The 17,332-nt window shown below is 48.8% G+C and overlaps 2 protein-coding genes across 2 annotated transcripts in view; both read left to right on the top strand.

Moving 5' to 3' along the window:
• POLR1E (RNA polymerase I subunit E) overlaps nucleotides 1–17,332 on the top strand; it is a 278,376-nt gene that overhangs the window by 89,589 nt on the left and 171,455 nt on the right. The gene's annotated exons all lie outside the window — the stretch shown is intronic.
• The window catches only part of ZCCHC7 (zinc finger CCHC-type containing 7), a 110,012-nt gene that overhangs the window by 283 nt on the left and 92,397 nt on the right, over nucleotides 1–17,332 (top strand). The window contains exons 2-4 of the mRNA XM_069881085.1: nucleotides 1,607–1,646; nucleotides 4,183–4,298; nucleotides 5,991–6,641. Of these exons, the coding sequence (XP_069737186.1) occupies nucleotides 4,280–4,298; nucleotides 5,991–6,641 (670 nt within the window). The 5' untranslated portion in view covers nucleotides 1,607–1,646; nucleotides 4,183–4,279. The remainder of the gene's footprint in view (nucleotides 1–1,606; nucleotides 1,647–4,182; nucleotides 4,299–5,990; nucleotides 6,642–17,332) is intronic.

Below are 17,332 nucleotides of genomic sequence, written 5' to 3'. Positions count from 1 at the left end.
CCGTGCCCAGTGCTCCAGGTGCCCCAGGGGCCGTGCCCGGTGCTCCAGCTGCTACAGGTCCTCCAGGGGCCGTGCCCAGTGCTCCAGGATCCCTAGGAGCTGTGGAGTGGTGCTAGGTTGTCCACATTCTCCATCCACTGTGGATCTGTGCCTGGTTCTCCAGAGTCTGTGGAGCAGGGCCTGGTTCCCCAGGTTCTCTGTGCGCTATGGACCTGTGCCTGGTGTGGCATGGGGCTGTGCCGTGACTGGAGTGATGTCATGCCATGGAGTGGTGACATTGCATGGCGCGATGTCCTGGTGTGGAGCGGTGTTGCAACTGGAGCTGTGCCATGGTGTTGAGTGGTGCTGTGGAGCAGTAGCATGGTGTGACATGTAGCCATGGCATGGCCCGTGGTGGAGCCATGGCATGGAACAGCATGGTGCCATGGTGTGGAGTAGTGCTGTAGTATGGTGGTGTGGTACGCAGCTGTTGCACAGCACGTGGCAGTGCTGTGCCGTGGGGCAGTACCATTGTGTGGAGCAGTATCATGACTGGAACGTTGCTGTGGGGCGGTACTTTGGCATGGCATGTGGCAGTGGCAAGGCATGGGGCACTGCCATGATGCAGAGCAGCATCATGGCTGAGCTGTGCTGCGGCATGGAGCAGCGCTGTAGATCGGTGGCGTGGCATGGCATGTAGCCGTGGTGTCACGTGAGGCAGTGCTGTAGTGTGGGGCGATGTCATGGCATGGGGCAGTGCCATTGCATGGGGCTGTCATGGTGTGGGGCAGCACAGTGGAGTGTTGGTGTGGCATAGGGTGATGGCACAGAGCATGATGTAGTGCTGTGGCACAGTGGCATGGTGTGGAGTAATGTTGTGCTGTGCCGTGATGTGGAGTGGTGCCAGGACGTAGCATGGTGGTGTGACGTGGAGCAATTTTGTGGCATGGAGTTGTGGCACAGTGCCATTGCATGGGGCGATGTCATGGTGTGGGGTGGCACAACGGAGCAGTGGCATAGCATGGAGTGACAACATAGAGCAGTGTTGTGCCGTGGCATGGAGAGGTGCCAGGACATGACATGATGCCATGGCATAAAGCAATGGTGTGATGTGAAGCAGTATCATGGCATGTAGTCATGGCGAAACACAGCACCGTTGCATGAGGCAACATAGTGTAGAGCAGTGGTGTGGTGCCACATGATGTGACTTGGAGCATTGTTGTGGCACACTGCTGCGGTGTGAAGTGATGGCGTGGCAACGGAGGCATTGCATGGGGCGATGTGGTGGTGTGTCATGGTGGTGTGGTGTGATGTCGTGGCGTGTAGCAAGGCTGTGGCGCAGTGACATGGAGCAGTGCCCTGTGCGGTTTGGCTGTTGGTGTCTGCGTTGGTGTCAGCTCTGTGTTTTGTCCCCTCTGCTGCTCCAGGTACCTGGGATTTGTATTTCTTCACACTGGCACAGCCATGCTCAGGTCACTAGGCCAAACTTGGCCTTCCTCTTAGGAGAAATGCCTCCGTCAGTCTCAGGATGTTGGCACAGTGTTCATTAAATGCGGTTCTGCAAATTGCTGGTAGGAAAACCCTGCTAAAGTCTTTGCCTAACTCCCAGTGTTTTGCTGTTTTCCAGGGTGTGGGAGTGGAAGATCTGTTCCTGCGACCTTCTACAGGTACAGCTTGTCCCTATAACACATTTTCCTCTTCTCCAAAGCTTTTCTCTTCTCCTTGGCACTCATTTGCACCACGTTTAAAGGAAACACAGGAAGGGAATATTTTCTTACAGCAAATCGACATAAGGATGGGCTTTACACCTCGGCGTAGAGCAACACAAGTTTTCCTTGGAAGAAACAGTTGTCAAGGCTCAGCCAAAAAGAGGCAATAGCAAATATCACCGTTAGGTTGGCATTACGGTGATGCCTGCCTTCTCTGCCTGCTCGGAGTGGGAGGATGGGTGCAGTGTGTGCTGGCCGGGATTGCTCTGTGAAGACCAAGAGATGGCTGTGCTGCGACTGACTCACAACAGCCATTTTCGTCTGTGTCCCTGTGTAGACACTTCTATTCTAAGCGGAGCAAATTGGTATAGGGTGCTGCTCCTGGTGTCTACTGGCTGCACGTCCCACCTTGGGCAGCAAACGGGAATACCTTCTTTCTCACCTGCCTGGAGTGTGCTTGATTATCCCTGTGAGCCAACATAGGATCCACGTTGTGTTTGGTACAGAAACAGAACAGGTGAAGGAAAAATTTTCTCCTGTCACTGAACTCTGGTAATAAACCTGTGCTGTTGGATTGTGCTAAAGAATCTGCTCAGATCTGGCATTTGCACAGCTTTGTAGGGTGGCAGGAAGAACAGCAGCGTGTTTTCATGGTGGGGCTGTTCTTGACAACAATTCTGGCTGCTCGTTTCTCACTGAACTGAGGCGCACTCCTCTGATGGAGAGTGCAGAAGAGAAATGGAAGAGTTTGGTCATCTGCGTTGAACATTGGACTTCTCGATCTGTCCTGTGTCAGCTCTGCCTGCGCAGTTTCCCAGCAGTCCAAAGTGTGAGGCTGTTTGCATGTGGCAAATAGGGCTGTGTGGGAAACTGGGGAAAGGTCTGGTCTGCTTGCAACAGCAGAGCCTGTTGGTGTCTCCGACTACTGCTCTCATGGATACTTGCAGGTTTAGGAAGTTGTTGGTAATTTCCTCGGAATAGCTTTCTTTTCCTTTTTATTGATTTTCCTGCCTGTAACAGAGAGTCTTGTGGTAGGGTTATGTTTTGAATTTACTAAGACCACAAAGAAAATGTTTGTTACTGTATTTTCAGCACAGCCATTGTCATGATGCGTTAGGTTTGACATTGCGGCAAAGATCAGACGGAGAGCAGGGAAAACAAGAAAATACTTGCAATTCACCAGTGATTTGTGGTGGGAATAGCACACTGGTCTGAAAAGTCACCTTTTCAAAGGTGACAAAGTAACCTTCGCAGTTCATTTTTCATTTGCTTGAGAGTTTTTTTCTTCTAGGAAATCTCAATATTGGAAGTTATGCAGAATGCCCATTTCAAATGGGAAGAGGAGAGGAGAAAAGGTGAAATATCTTAGGAGCTGAAAAGGAAAGAGCAGAAGGCAGGCAGAGGGATGGAGGAGTTGGTAGGGAGAGAAGGTGCATGAAGCTGGAATGCCATGGGAAGAACTGGCCTGGGCATCTTGATGTCCATTTATTACACCTGCGTAATTACAGTGGTTTGGGATTTTGGCTGAGGAAGCAGCTACCTGCATGCAACTTGAAACTTGCTGTGGTGTTGCGATTGAACTCTGTACTTTCTCCAGTCCCTGCCAGTGCCTCCTTTCTAACTATGCCGTGCCACTGCTAATCTCCGCTACTCTGTGAAGCGGGGATGCTGGCTTTTAATGGACGGGACGAAAAGCACAGGGAAGTGGTCTAAATAAACGGTCTGAGAAAGTGGTGTCCCGCTATGTCTCACTATAGCAGTCTGGAGTTCTGTTCAGAAATGGTTAAAAGAAATCCAGATAGCTGTGGTGTTTCAATTGTTTAACAGCATCTTCAACCCCTTAACACAAACTGTTTCTGGAGAGGCAGACAGGTGTTTTGGAGGAGAGCTGTGCTCCAGGTTCACGTGGGAATGGGATTGCTCCTGATGAAGGGACAGGATTCTTCCAGGGCCCAGGGTTTGACATTCGGAGGTTTTATTTTAAAGCTAGGCAGACCAGCTCCACAGTGCAATCTGTCACTGTGTGATGCCCCTCACAGTCTGTGCTGTCCATAAAATCAGCTAGTCTGTGCAGGACTCTTTGATGTGCTTTTCTCACTCAGACGTGAGGGATGTCTTTGCTGTAATCCAGCTGGTAGCAGAGGGGACAATTGCCCATGGTCTGATTATTGGTGAAAGGAAATAATAAAACTGCTGAAGGCTGGTGATCAGATATGTTGTGCTCTGAGTATCCATATGAATACAGTAAGAGAGTGCTTCACTTGGACAGCTTGAAGAAGAGTAGAACTTTGTTTGTCGAGCTCCTCTTCCCTTTCCTTGAGGCCATGATTTCGCCTGCAGTGATACCAAACACCTGGAACGGGTGTTTCCCACCCTGCGGTTAATGGGGGGTGTGGGGTGGCTGTGGGCTTAGCTGGAGGGTGGTGAATAGTGGGACTTAAGATATCTTTAGACTGCACTGTGATGCTGATGTTCCGTGTTTCTCCTTTCTCAGTGGCCTGCTGTACTCACTGAGCCAGAGGAAGAGCCTTTCATCACTACCGTCATGCATGGACATGTGAGGAGGAGGAGCAGCCGTTTGTCCTGAGCTTATGGGGACAAGAGATCAAGGTGAGTCTAGGGCAGTTCTGCCTTGTTTTACTCTCATCTGTGTGGTGCGGTGTCTGTGAGTCTGCTCCTCAGGCATTCCCTGACACTTATCCTCCAGCAGCCTTGTTCAGCCACATGTTTTCAGCCCTGGTCATGTGCATAACTTCATGTGACCTTTTCTAGTGGGTGATGGAATGGGAAGGAAAGAGTGTGTGCATTACGTTGGCTTTTAGAGCATCGCTAAAATTACCGTGTGCTTCAGGGGGATTCTTTAATTTCCTGTGTTACCAAAGGTCTCTTCTTTCGAATCCCAGACCCACAGATTAATATTGTCAGTGTGCCTGATCGGAGCCAGTTCTGCTTTCATTCTCTCCCTATAGATGGGGCCAGGCTGAGACCTGCACAGACGGATGACCCCCACATAGAAAGGAGACAAATGTTTTGGGGGGGTTCTTCTTCTGTTCTGTCGGGTGTGTTTCTGTCTCATTTTTTTACTGCCTAGAAATGTTAGGTGACTAGTGTTACTTTTTCCTCCTATCTACGGCATCCAAACCTAAATGCAGGTAAAATAGCTTTATGGTGTCTGTAGTCACTAAGTTCTGACCACATTCTTTCATCTTTTGTTTGACATAATAACTTTTTATTTACCTGTGAATTCAGATGAGCAAGGCAGAGTCTGGCAGATGCAGGTATACCCACGTTATTCTCAGGTTGTTGCTGTGTGTGTTGTGCTGCTAAGCAGAGTTCTCTGTTGGCGGGTGTAAGAGTTTCCAGGAGTTTATAGTCACCGAGTTGTTAAAATGGATCCTACGACCTCACCTTGTCAAATTTTAGGACTGTGTAGGTTAGAATTCAACTTGAACAAATTATGAGGTAGTGGAGCTGAGCACATGCATGGATGAGCAGGGTTGTGATTGACCATGGATGGGATCTCAGCTGGTAATGGCCAAAGTGACTTCAGCTGTGCAGGTGAGATTGATACTGAAAGCCTAAACAGAAGAGAGCACAGCGTATGGACTGTCAGTAAGCATTGTACTTTCCTGCTTCTGTGCCCACGTTTTGGGGAGTTTGCTTTGTTTCGCTTTTTATGGGAAGAGTGTTTTCATCTTTAGACTTCTAGTATAACAAGAATGCAGATGAGGTCAAATCTCTCCTGATTAGAGAAGGACTCTGGCAAGGTGTGCATGGATTGCTGTCCCAGTAACAGCCTTTGGGTTCTTTAAATCCATCATCGCACACATTACTTGTGTACAAAGCTTCTGAATCTGATTTGTTGTACCTGTATATCAGTATCAGCTGAGCAGTCACTGTTCTAGGTCCACCTTCCTCAGATCTATGAGCATTGCAGGTGCATGTCAATGGCACTGCAGCTCGGTTCATAAGTCCTGATGGAACGTGTGATGTGTAGATCTGTATGTAAGTCTGCAGATGTGTGAATTGCCATTGCCTTTACTATCGTTTTTTTCATGCTGCCTTCAGATCTGAGCTTGTGCAGTGTCTGGGTGCTTCTATGTCATGGCTCCAGTGCTTCTTGTCGTAGAATTACATTCTGAAGCACCGATTTGGGTGACTGCAGACAGGCACCAAGCTGCTTCTGTCCAATGCTGTTGAATGTTCTCTCCCTGTCTTTTCAGAAAGACCAAAGGTATCCTTTGGAAAATGTTTGGGGAGTACATTCATGACCGTTCTGATGCAGCCTTTGTTTTTTTGTAGGTACAGACTATTTGCTTTCCAGAATGTTTGATGGATATGAAGATGCCGAGGATACTAAAATGTATGAAGATGAACTATATCGCGAGGAATCATCCAGTGAGCAGAGCATTGATAGTGAGGTGGAATTTCATCTCTACAGCCAGATCCACTATTCCCAAAACCTTAGAGAAATTGGCACGCTGGAAATGGATGAAGAAGATGATGTTGCAGGAGACACCAATCACAGTGCTCAGCTTCCAGAAGACCCAGAGGTCATCGTCTTGTCTGATACTGCAGATGAAGATAGTGTCTACAAAATAAAAGCAAAGAAGTCAACAAGCTCTTTAGAGTCAGGTAAAATACATGCCCCTCCAGGAACTTCCACACCAAAGCATGCCGAGGCTTCTGCATACAATACCATGTATCCTGCTGGATCCAGCGAAGACATTACAAAGCGAAGCAAAAGCACTAGTGGGAAGCTTACCCCGGTCACTTCTGCTGGAGCTCATGCCATCCAAGACATCCTGGTGATAGATGACAGTTCAGAGGAGGAGAGCTTCATGTCTGAAAGTGACGATGTTGAGAGCTGGATGCTTCTGGGAACTGACGCGGTTGATGGAGACGACAATATCATGTTGAACCTCGAAGGCTGTGCAACTCGTGTTGGTGAAGGTAGTGCCTTTTTAATCACTTGTTTGTCCTTGTATGTATGGGGAAGGGTTTGTCTGAAGTGATACTGACGTCAGTGGTTGAGAAGATGAGCAAAAAGCAAACTGGAGTGTGGAATGGTGGGTGCACAGCTGCAGTGAAAGAAATAGCTATTTATTTCTGCCATTTCAATACCAATATCTCAACACTGTCACACAGGAACAGACAGCATTTTTGCTGGTAGAAATTTGTGTGTAACATCAGAGTAGTTCCTGCCGTGAACTTTCCAATATCTCTGTATATTTCGTATTTCTGATAGCATGTATCTGTGCTGAAAGGGACAAACCATAATGAGAGAGAGCAGGGAGCAGCAGGGAGATGACCCGAGCTGATTCCACTTCCAGAGCAAGTTCTGCAATCATGCCTGCAGGAGCCTGGCAGTTCTGGCTGATCTAATTTTTACTGTAACTTCCTGTGTGGATTCTGCATGGAATACTTCAAAGAGATTCCAGCTGCTAGGATTAATATCTCACATTTCATTATTTTGCAAAATATCCTTCCTGGTGTCTGTGCAGGCAGTAAACGCAATGGTTAGCATGAGGGATATTAGATGGGTGTTTGCAATAGCCATGCTGCATCACACCTACCTTCTCAACAGCACTATGCCCTCTGTTAAGAGGATAAACCATGCTTTTTTCCCTGCCCACTGGCTTCACGGAGCACAAGGATCATTTCCAGAAACTGTGTCCTTTGTCAGTCTGTGAGGAGAGACTACCTGAGGAAGGCTGCTCCAGCAGCCAGGCTCGCCAGCTCCATTGCTACAGCAGAGGCCCCTGCAAGACACCTCTTTTTTTAATTGAAAAATCACATTATACTATAATTTTACTTGGTGTGGGTGTAAATGAGGAGGGTTTGGGTGCAGGAAGGCAAGACGTTCTGCGGGCTGGCACTAGGAAAGCTTTACTAAGGAAGGTAAATTACTGGATGTTCTTTAAGGTCCCTTCCAACTTAAACCATTCTAAGGTGTGTGGGCAGTGCTGCGCTTTACATGCTGCTACCAAGCTGCTGGAGAGAGGGACACCAAGAAGTTGTTTTGCCTTTTTTACTGCTAAAACACTGTTTTCTAGCCTGTAAATGCTCAGTAAGTTTTTTAGGTTGGAGTTGTTCCTGTGTACATTTTTGCACAGCTATCCCAGTCCATCGATAAACCAACCATAGCGCACACTCAACCACAGGTCGGTGATGAATGATGCTGGTGCACTTGCCTAACCCTCGGAGTTAGGAAAAACGTTCCCTGCTCACTGCGCCATGCCAGAAAAGTGGCAGAGCATTCTATTGCAGTGCCAGAACTGCTGGCAGCTGCACTGGGTTTGAAATTTTAGTTATGTTTTCCCCCCTGTAAATCTTCAAAAACACAGTTCTTAAGAATTGACCTGAAATTACTACATTTCATTAATGCCTTTCTTTTTGTATTTTTGTATCCTGTCCTATCCCTTGAAGCTGGAGATAATTAGTCCATCTTTTTCTTAAATTGCTCTGCCTCTTGCTTCACAAACATTTAGGGCCATGTGGTGATGATGCAGTTTGTGCACAGCAGAGGTAACACATTTTCTGTGTCATGCCTGTTTTTCTCTTAACTGCTGGGCAGGCAAATGACCTAGAGTTTGGTTTCTTTTCTTCAGTTACTCTGTGATCTCCTCAGATTTATTTACTGACTTTGCAAAAGATTACCCAAAAAAACGGAAGAGAGAAGAACTTTTGAAGCAGTGCTTGAGACTTTAGGCATATTTCAAGATTACATTTTTGGAAATACTGTAATTAAATTATTGCTGTGATTATGCTTACTGGGTGTAATGTGAATATGAACATGCACGTCTTCGTTCTCTGTGTTCCTATAACAGAGGCGTCCAGTGCTGACCCAGAGAGGCTTTCAAAATCAGCACAGAGGGTTAAAGTCAGGAGGCAGCTTTGCTAACTTACGGTGTGTTTGTGTAACAAGTGTAGGAATGTTTCCTATCCCTATATATCCATTGATGCTTCTCTTCATAAGCAGCCACACTCAAAGCAGGTAACAGCAGCAGAATTTTCCTGCACTGTGCAAACTCATCACACTGTTCAGAGCTGAAACTGCTTCATTTGATGGGGGTGATAACATTTATGGAGATGCTTGCATGGGAAGTTGGAAGCAGCCACATGGGAGGCTCACAAACACAACTGTTCTTCTCAAAGCTACATCAGGACCTCCTCAAAACTTCTCCTTGTGACTCACCTCACTTAGTAGTGTTTTTTCCTGCATCAGCCCTGCACCCAGAGATGTGGGATGCACAGAATGTGCCTTGGGCAGTGCAAAAATTGGGCAGTGGGCGCAAGTTGCGCACCCATATCTCACTTTGTGGTAGCTCTTGCCTTTCCACCTCTGTCTGACCTTACACCTCTCCCAGCTGCACTGGCAATGCATTTGGCCCTGTTGTGCATGGCAGCAGAGCAGAGCGCCCAGCGCAGGGCTGATTCCACTCAAAACCCTGCATCTCTACCCCTCCTGCCTTCCAGGGGGTGTTATCAGGCAGCTCAGGCACACAAAAGTTTGGTTCATCTGCTCTGTTTCGAATATGTGAGGTTGTGGGCATGCAAAGACACAGGCCTAAAATAAATCGGTGCTGTGTGTTTGTGTATAAAAGCTGAAGCAACACCAGAATTGCTCTAGGGAGCAAAAGCCATAAGTGTAAAGTGACCATAGTTTGTTTATTGAGCCTATGCAGCATCATATTGCCAGTTTTGTAGACTCTAAGAGACTACTGAAACATAGGCATAAGGATCTTAAATACAAAGGAAGAAATGCATTAGAAATTGTCAGGTATTCTCTGCTAATTCTTCTAAGTTATTTTGAGGTATGCATGGTTCTGCCTTCAGGGTTTCTAAAGAAAAGATATGTAAGTGACCTACAGTATGCAAATTACTGTCTTAGGGCTGTAGGATGAGTAAGGATGGATGTGGAGTGAAAGAGTAGCTGGTTGTACCAGCCATATGATGAGTCTGTTTTCGTGTCCGAGTCCCTGAGGCAGAGGTGCTGAGGTTCCAGTGGAGTCAGTGGAAAGGAGTCAGTCAAGGAAAGGAGTTGGACACATCTCTCTAACTTTTGTCTTGCTTCCTTGCCCCACTCGTGCCCAACAGCCTTATTTTTTTAATACTCCATAAACAAATAATGCTTTCTTGGAAATTCCTGTGTAGCCTCCTACATTCACTCACCTACATCTGCTGTGACAGAAAGAGATGCCCCTTTCTCTTGAGAAATGGGCTCTGGTTCCTGGTGGAAAACCAGGATTCACCCGTAGGTCTCTGTCTTTAGCTGACATCTTGCACATTGTGGCTGGTTGACAAACACTGTTCAGTGCACAGAGGAAAATGTTTCTTCCTGTTCTGCCCTCCTTCCACGTGGCTGAATGTCTTTCACTCATTATTTTTGCTTATATGATACCAACAAAACTGTGTTTGTCCCCATATGTCTGTAAAATCCAACTTTTTGTCATGCATCTGCTGTTTCCTCAGCAAATACAGCCGCTGGCAGCCTTCAGTTATTTGGAATATGTAGGATATTGAGGAAAGCACCGTGTCCATAGTGACTCCGGCCCCCCTCACTCTGACTTTTTCCCTCTGCGATGGGATTGCGCACAGCTTGGAAGCACAGGGAATTACAGAAGGCTGGCCAGGCTGGGGCAATGACCACATACCTGGTGTTGCTCGTTCTCACCTGGTCACCTGTGAGTCACCTTGCATGACATTTGGAAACTTGTGTGCCGATACATGTTCCTTCCCAAAAGGGGTCCAACCTGCTCCATGTAGCATTTAAAAAAGGGGTAATTTGGCAAATCCAGGCCTGCATTGTGAACTGCCTGATTTGTTAAACGCTCTGAGTCCAGAAGAAAGCTTGCAGAGAGAATCGTCACAAACTGTACCGCCTGCTAAATGTACTGAATCCATTTTCAGTACCAGAGAGTTTCCAGGTCTTTGAGGAGGGTTCTTCCCTCCCACCCCTGTCCTCCACTTTGCAATAAGAGTATATATGATAAGGACGTTAATCTCCTGTAGCTGGAAGTCTTTCATCCATTCCTTCATTAAAAGCTTCCTTTTAACGCTTTTCCTCTCCCACACAGAGCTGCACTCCTAATCTCTGATTTCTTTTCCACATGACTCTTGGAAAGGCAGCTTTCAGAGCTGCAGCAGTGATGTCCAGCTGCTAAGGAGTACAAAAAAACAATTTATCTTCCCTCTGTTTCGCTCATTGCCCACCCAGTGCCTTCCCTGGAGATGCGGGGCTAATGCTATCACACTCTGGGCTTGGCAGGTTTGTGGAGTGCGGAGCTCAGGGCTGGGTTTGGATCCAAAGCTTGTGTGCACCAGCACACATGAACATTGCTGGGCGTGGAAGCAGCACGTGCTGTGCATGATGTCCCACGACCTGGCGAACGGTGCAGGTGGGATGTGCTGGCCGTCGTCTGCTGTGAAGCTGTAGTAGTGCCAGGAGAAGTGGGGAGGGGCTGAGTGGGGAGTGGGAACCCCTGACCCTCTAGCTGTGTCCGTGTCCGTGCCAGGCCACTGCTGAGGAGCTGGGTGCCGCTGCAGCCCAGCCTATGGAACCCAGTCTGGCCCCCATCCCAGCAGCGCCAGGCTTTGGCAGGGCACGCCGCCGGCATGGTGCCAGGTCAGGTCACGCTGGCTGTGTGACAAAGCAGGACGGTGTCACAGCGTTCAGGTTTGTGTGTTTGCAGAAGCCCTTCCCCAGCCTGCTTCTCTTGGAGCTGCGCCCTGCCCAGCACACCCACTCTTCCTGCCATTTGGGGGTTTCTCCTTGCTCCTGTTTGCTGGAACCTTCACGTTAGTTAAACATGGTGGGAGAGCTTGGTGCGCAAGTTACCATGGCAGAACGCGCCCCGTAGCGGTAATCGACGCTGGGAACTCACCTGCTGCCTGGAGGGCACAGTGCATGCATATGGATATTTTGATTAAAGAAAAAAAACTTAATCTGCTTTACCGTGTAGGGTGAATACACTCGAATCTCTTGATTATTTAAGAAAAGAATTAATAAATCTAATAAAGTTCCTTTGCCAGCCTGGAGAGATCTGGACCCGGCGTACCTGCAGCCCTTTATCTTTATGGATTTCTCCGCCATTGTGGGCCTTAGCTCTCATTTAAATTTCCCGTTGCTTTGGATTGCTGACTAGGTTTTCTGCAAGATTGCCCATGCTTACATGGTCATATATTCTGGGTGACTTTTTCACTTTTTTTCTCTCTTTTTTCTTGCTGTTCTGTTGATTGTTGCAAAGGGATTTTTTTTTTCCACCTCTGTCATCAGTTTAATCTTTCTTCATTGTCCCTGTTTCCTTGGGTTTCTTAGAGGTGGGGAAGAGCTCTCATATTGCAGCTGAATTTTTGAAGGCTGTTGGAAAACTGATGTAATAATTCTGAAGAAGAAACTCAAGATTTTAATGAATTAAAAAATGTCACAGAGAACATCCCAGAGACAAAGGGGTTAAAGGTTTAAAAAGGGAAGAAAAGGTAAATTTGGAATCGGGCTACAAAGGGACATAAATCATGCAGACACGTGCATGGAGTGCATGTGAAAAACAAGTTCATATTGTTGAATTTTAAACCAGAGTAGAGGTCTAAGGAAGGAGTGCTGGGAGGGATAAAATGGCTATTGATGCTTTGTGTGTCCTTCTGTCCTTAGAAGGACCTAGTGGAAGCAGTTGTGGACTTCAGAGCTGTGGGTAAAGCAGGCATTCGGTGGAGTGTGAAAGGGTGGCACACCCCTCTTTGAGCCTGTAGGCTATGGCTGTCATGCCTCTAGGGAAACTGGGGCCTTGTCACAGCAGAGAACTGGCTCAATTTCCTTCTGGCATGGACGGATTCGCTGCAGAGGTCTGAACTGCTGTGTTGTCGGGACAGGCATGTTGAATTGTCTGCAGTTTTCTTCTTGAAGAGCGTGGCAAGCCTGTGCTGCAACACCGCCACCATCACCATGGCAGCTGGCTCTCAGTGGCTCTTATGCTCTGGAGGAGAGGCAGCTGGATCCTTGTAAACACCACCCCCCACCCCAAACCTGTAATACAAGCCACTGAGCCTTGGCATGACGCTTACAGTGGTCCTCATGCTCTGTTCATGTGTATAATGTATCATGTGTATAATGTATCACGTGTTCAGTTCTGGGCCCCTCACCACAAGAAGGATGTTGAGGCTCTGGAGCGAGTCCAGAGAAGAGCAACAAAGCTGGTGAGGGGGCTGGAGAACAGGCCTTATGAGGAACGGCTGAGAGAGCTGGGGGTGTTTAGCCTGGAGAAGAGGAGGCTGAGGGGTGACCTCATTGCTCTCTACAACTACCTGAAAGGACGTTGTAGAGAGGAGGGTGCTGGCCTCTTCTCCCAAGTGACGGGCAACAGGACAAGAGGGAATGGCCTCAAGCTCCACCAGGGGAGATTTAGGCTGGACATCAGGAAAAAATTCTTCACAGAAAGGGTCATTGGGCCCTGGAACAGGCTGCCCAGGGAGGTGGTTGATTCACCTTCCCTGGAGGTGTTTAAGGCACGGGTGGACGAGGTGCTAAGGGGCATGGTTTAGTGTTTGATAGGAATGGTTGGACTCGATGATCCAGTGGGTCTCTTCCAACTTGGTTATTCTATGATTCTATGATAATTCATACTCACAGATTTCTTTCTGATAAGTGTTGTATTTCCCACCTGGAGCCCCGTGTCCAGTTCTGGAATCTCTAGCAGAAGAAGGAGATGAAACTGTTGGAGTGAGTCCAGAGGAGACCATGGAGATGATCCAAGGACTGGAGCACCTCTGTTATGAGGACAGGCTGAGAGGGCTGGGTTGTTCAGCCAGGAGAAGAAAAGGCTGTGGGGAGATCTTAGAGCAGTTTCCAGTACTGGAAAGGGGCTCCAGGAGAGCTGGGGAGCGTTTTTTCACAAAGGCATGGAGTGACAGGATGTGGGGGAATGGCTTTAAATTGGAAGGGAGAAGATTTAGACTGGACATGAGGAGGAATTTCTTCACAATGATTGTGGGGAGGCCCTGACCCAAGTTGCTTAGAGAAGTCTTGTCTGCCCATCCCTAGAAGTGTTCAAGGCCAGACTGGATGGGGCTTTGAGTCCTTGATCCAGTGGGAGATGTCCCTGCCTGTTGCAGGGGGGTTGGAATCTTTGAGGTGCCTTCCAACTCAAACCATTCCATGATTCTGTGATTCTGTTTTGTGGTGGTATTTCACATGATGTTCCTCCTCTGATGGCTGTTGCCAGACAGGTGTTGTGGCAGGAGTTGGAGCATATCTGTGTGCAGCTTGCATGTCTCCCCAGCCCTGAGCCGCTGTCTGGCACGTGCCTCCACATTGTTTGCTCCCTGCGTTATTTCCTCTGGTGCTGAGACAGTTCAAGTTGAAGCAACTCCTGGAGCCTCCAGAGCAGCTCTGGATTTGGGAGGTTTTTGTTCCCTAACCTGTCCAGTTGCCTGGTGTTGACAGTGCCCTGACTCTCCCAGGAGGCTCTCTCTGCTGTCGCTCCACTGCCTTCTGTGGTGCCAGTGAGCCAGCTGGAGCCCATCACCCTCAGAAGGCCGTGAAGATGAGGGCAAGGCAGAGGACAGAGGCTGCAGCCAAGGACCTCACAGAAGCGCATACGAGTAGTCCCTCTCCCAGGCCTGCGCCAAGGGCTGCTGGTAGCAGCACATTTCCTATTCACATGGCATTTTCTGCAGGTGCTGAAATCAGATTTAAGCTGCTTCTTTTTATGTGAAATGTTTAGCACCGTGCAGTTTCCCATCTCCCTGGCCCAGCCTGTACTCACTGTGATGACGGTTACGCTGTTCTGTTTCTCCTTCAACATTCTTGCTGATGTCCCAGATTTTACATTGTGTGCAATGGTGCCAAGTGTCTTGAATGTGTTCTATGAGATAACAACACTGGGAGAGGTGAAAAAATAAGAAAGTGAATGCTCTGTCTGCTTGACAGGGCTTCTCATCGTGGATGTGGTATGGTGTGGCTTACGCTCCAGAGCAGGAAAGCCGTCAGAAAATCACATGCACAGAACTGGATGGTGCTTTGAGCACCCCAATCTGGGGAAGGATGTTCCCCATGGCAAGGGGGTGGGACTGATGTCTCTTCTGACCCAAAGCAGTCAATGATTCCATGATTCTGTAACTGTCTGTGAAGCTACATTTTGTCACCAGTTTGGTGCAAATTCTGTGGGTTGCTGTCTCTGTACAAGGTCAGGTTTGATACATGGGGGTAGATTTCCTTCCTTTTGCCCACTTCAAAACTGTGGGTGATGGGAATACACTTCCCAGCCCTACGGAGACCTGCAGGGCACAGCAAGTTTTGGTGACAGTCACAACACAGTTCTTTTACTCAAAGATTTATCTGTGCTACGTGTTGCACAGGCGCTTTGCTCTTGTAGCTGTCCGTCCTTTGCGAGTCCTAGAGCACGAGGAACAGCTGGGTCCTGGCCAGGCATCCTCAGCACTCTAACTCCCTCCACCAACTCCTTTAAAACCCCAACAACCAGAGGGTGAGGGGGCGGGGGAGGCTGCCAGATGCTTTTTTCTGTCTCTTTTTGAAATTCTCTGTGCATGGTGAAACACCAGAGTTTTCTCTGTCCTTTCAAAGCGGAGGCAGGGAAACCCGAGTAGTTTTACAGCCTCAATGGTGAGAGCAGTTCACGCTGTACTTCGCTGCCTGAAGGTAAGCCGCCACATCCATAACTATGTTTCCTGCGTTTAAAGTTTAGCTGTGGAGTTGTGGGGTTCTCCCTCCCTCCAGGACCACGGGGGGCTCTGAGAAGTGGCCACTCATGCCAGCACTGGATCAGGACCGCCCGTGTGTGCCTCCGGGAGTGCACATACACACGTGTGTGAGCACACACACATGTATGTGTTGGCATGTGTTCTTACAGACCTGTGTGTCGCGGTTCAGCTTTCCACTGCATTGCATTCATGTGGGAGATTAGCTTCACAGAGAAAACTGAAGTGGAAAGAGCTGCCGGCTCTGGACGCGGGTTTCTGTGGTGCTGCAGAGCATGTCTGTGCGAGAGGCAGCAGCGTGTTTGTCCATGTTCCGTTCCACAGCAGCCAGAGGCACAGCACAGTGCTGTTCCCTGGGGATCACCCTTTGGGACAGATGCAATCGCTGTGTCCTTCAGCCACGCTGCTGGAACCGAGTGGGCAGAACTGGGAGGTCTCTTATCTGGTTTTTGTGATGGCAGTTCTGTTCTGGCACCGCATTTGAAACGGCAGAGCGGATTCCTTTAGGAGCCAGTGTAGGCGGTCAGAGTGAGGGACAGTTCAGCTGGTGTGTGCTTGTCTCTGCCGTTGCACAGCTTCCACCAGCCCTTCCGTGAGCCTGGCGAGCTGATGGTGAGGATCGGTTATTCCGTGTGTGTTTCAGGATTGCCTGACAGCCGTGCTGTGCCCTTAGCTGCTAAAAAGCCCGCTTGCTTCTCCAAAGCCCTAAGATTTTTAGCTTCACAAAGCAACTCCAGATTAGTCAAGCTTTGAAATAAAGAGTAGAAGTAAAAGGGAGGGGGAAGGATGGCTTTGAGGGTGCATTCTCTGTGGGGAAAAACACACCTCCACACTCCCTGTTGTTGTTAACAGGATAGTGAGTTTTTTTGTACACTTTTGTCTTAATTAGTTTTCAATGTACCCATCTGTTTAGAAAATCATAGACTTGTGGAATGGCTTGGGTTGGAAGGGGCCTTAAAGATCATCCAGTTCCAACCCCCCTTTTTAGATTTCTAGATAGAAAGAATAGACATTTAAAGTGTTCTCACCTACACCCTTTTGCAACAGATGAGCCCCAAACCCTGTGGTTTGAGCATTTGCCTGCTTTTGGTGTTTTTTCCTCTCAGGCAGTGCCCTGTGCCAGGGAAGTGATGCTGTTTTGCCAAACACAGGGATTTATGGTGGCTCCAAGCCTCCGTTTGCAGTTTTGGGGCTCAGTTTCTCCTCAGCAAAGCCCATGACTCTTACAGAGTGAGGCTTAGGTCTGAGCTGGGGATGGGAGCAGGGCAGCCGCTGTGCCAGGTCGGTGTTGGGGCCAAGACGCAGGCTATGAGTGGGGCTTAGTGTGAGATGCTGTGTGCTCGCTGCCATCACTTCCCGGGGAGCCACTCAGTGCAGACCTTGTTACCCCTCACAGGGCTTCTCTGCTGCCTGACTGCCTTTGCAGAGCAGCCTGGGACTCTCTCCAGGTCCAGTGTCCCCCACCAGGTTCTTGAACACACCCACCCCCCGAGGACCAGGGAACCCCTCCACATTCTCAGACCCCTCCATGTTCTGGATCACCTCCCTGCAGGTGTCCTGGCACGCTCTCCTGGCTCCTGGAACCCCTCCGAGTTCTTGGGACACCCCTCCAGACCAGGGACCCCTCCAGGTCCTGGGACTCCCTCTTCCTAGCTCCTGGAACACTCCCTCAGTCCAGGGACACCCCTGAAGTTCTGGTACATGCGCACCTCCCCCCCCCGCCCAGTTTTTGGGACACACGTTCCCAGGTTTTTGAATCTTTCCCAGTTCTTGGTACCCCACTCCAGATTCTCGGAACTCTCCCCATGTCCTGTGGCTTCCATCCCCAGTTTTTGGGACTCCCCCAGGTTCTCCCTCAGTTCCTGGGAACCCCTGGCTTTGTCTCTCGCGCCACTCCTGCAGTTTCTGGGTGGGAGCAGTGTGGCTGG

The sequence above is a fragment of the Phaenicophaeus curvirostris genome, chromosome Z (assembly GCF_032191515.1).
Source record: "Phaenicophaeus curvirostris isolate KB17595 chromosome Z, BPBGC_Pcur_1.0, whole genome shotgun sequence".
NCBI lineage: Eukaryota > Metazoa > Chordata > Aves > Cuculiformes > Cuculidae > Phaenicophaeus > Phaenicophaeus curvirostris.
Note: the sequence above shows the minus strand (reverse complement) of the source record. Positions and strands in the feature narration are given on the sequence as shown.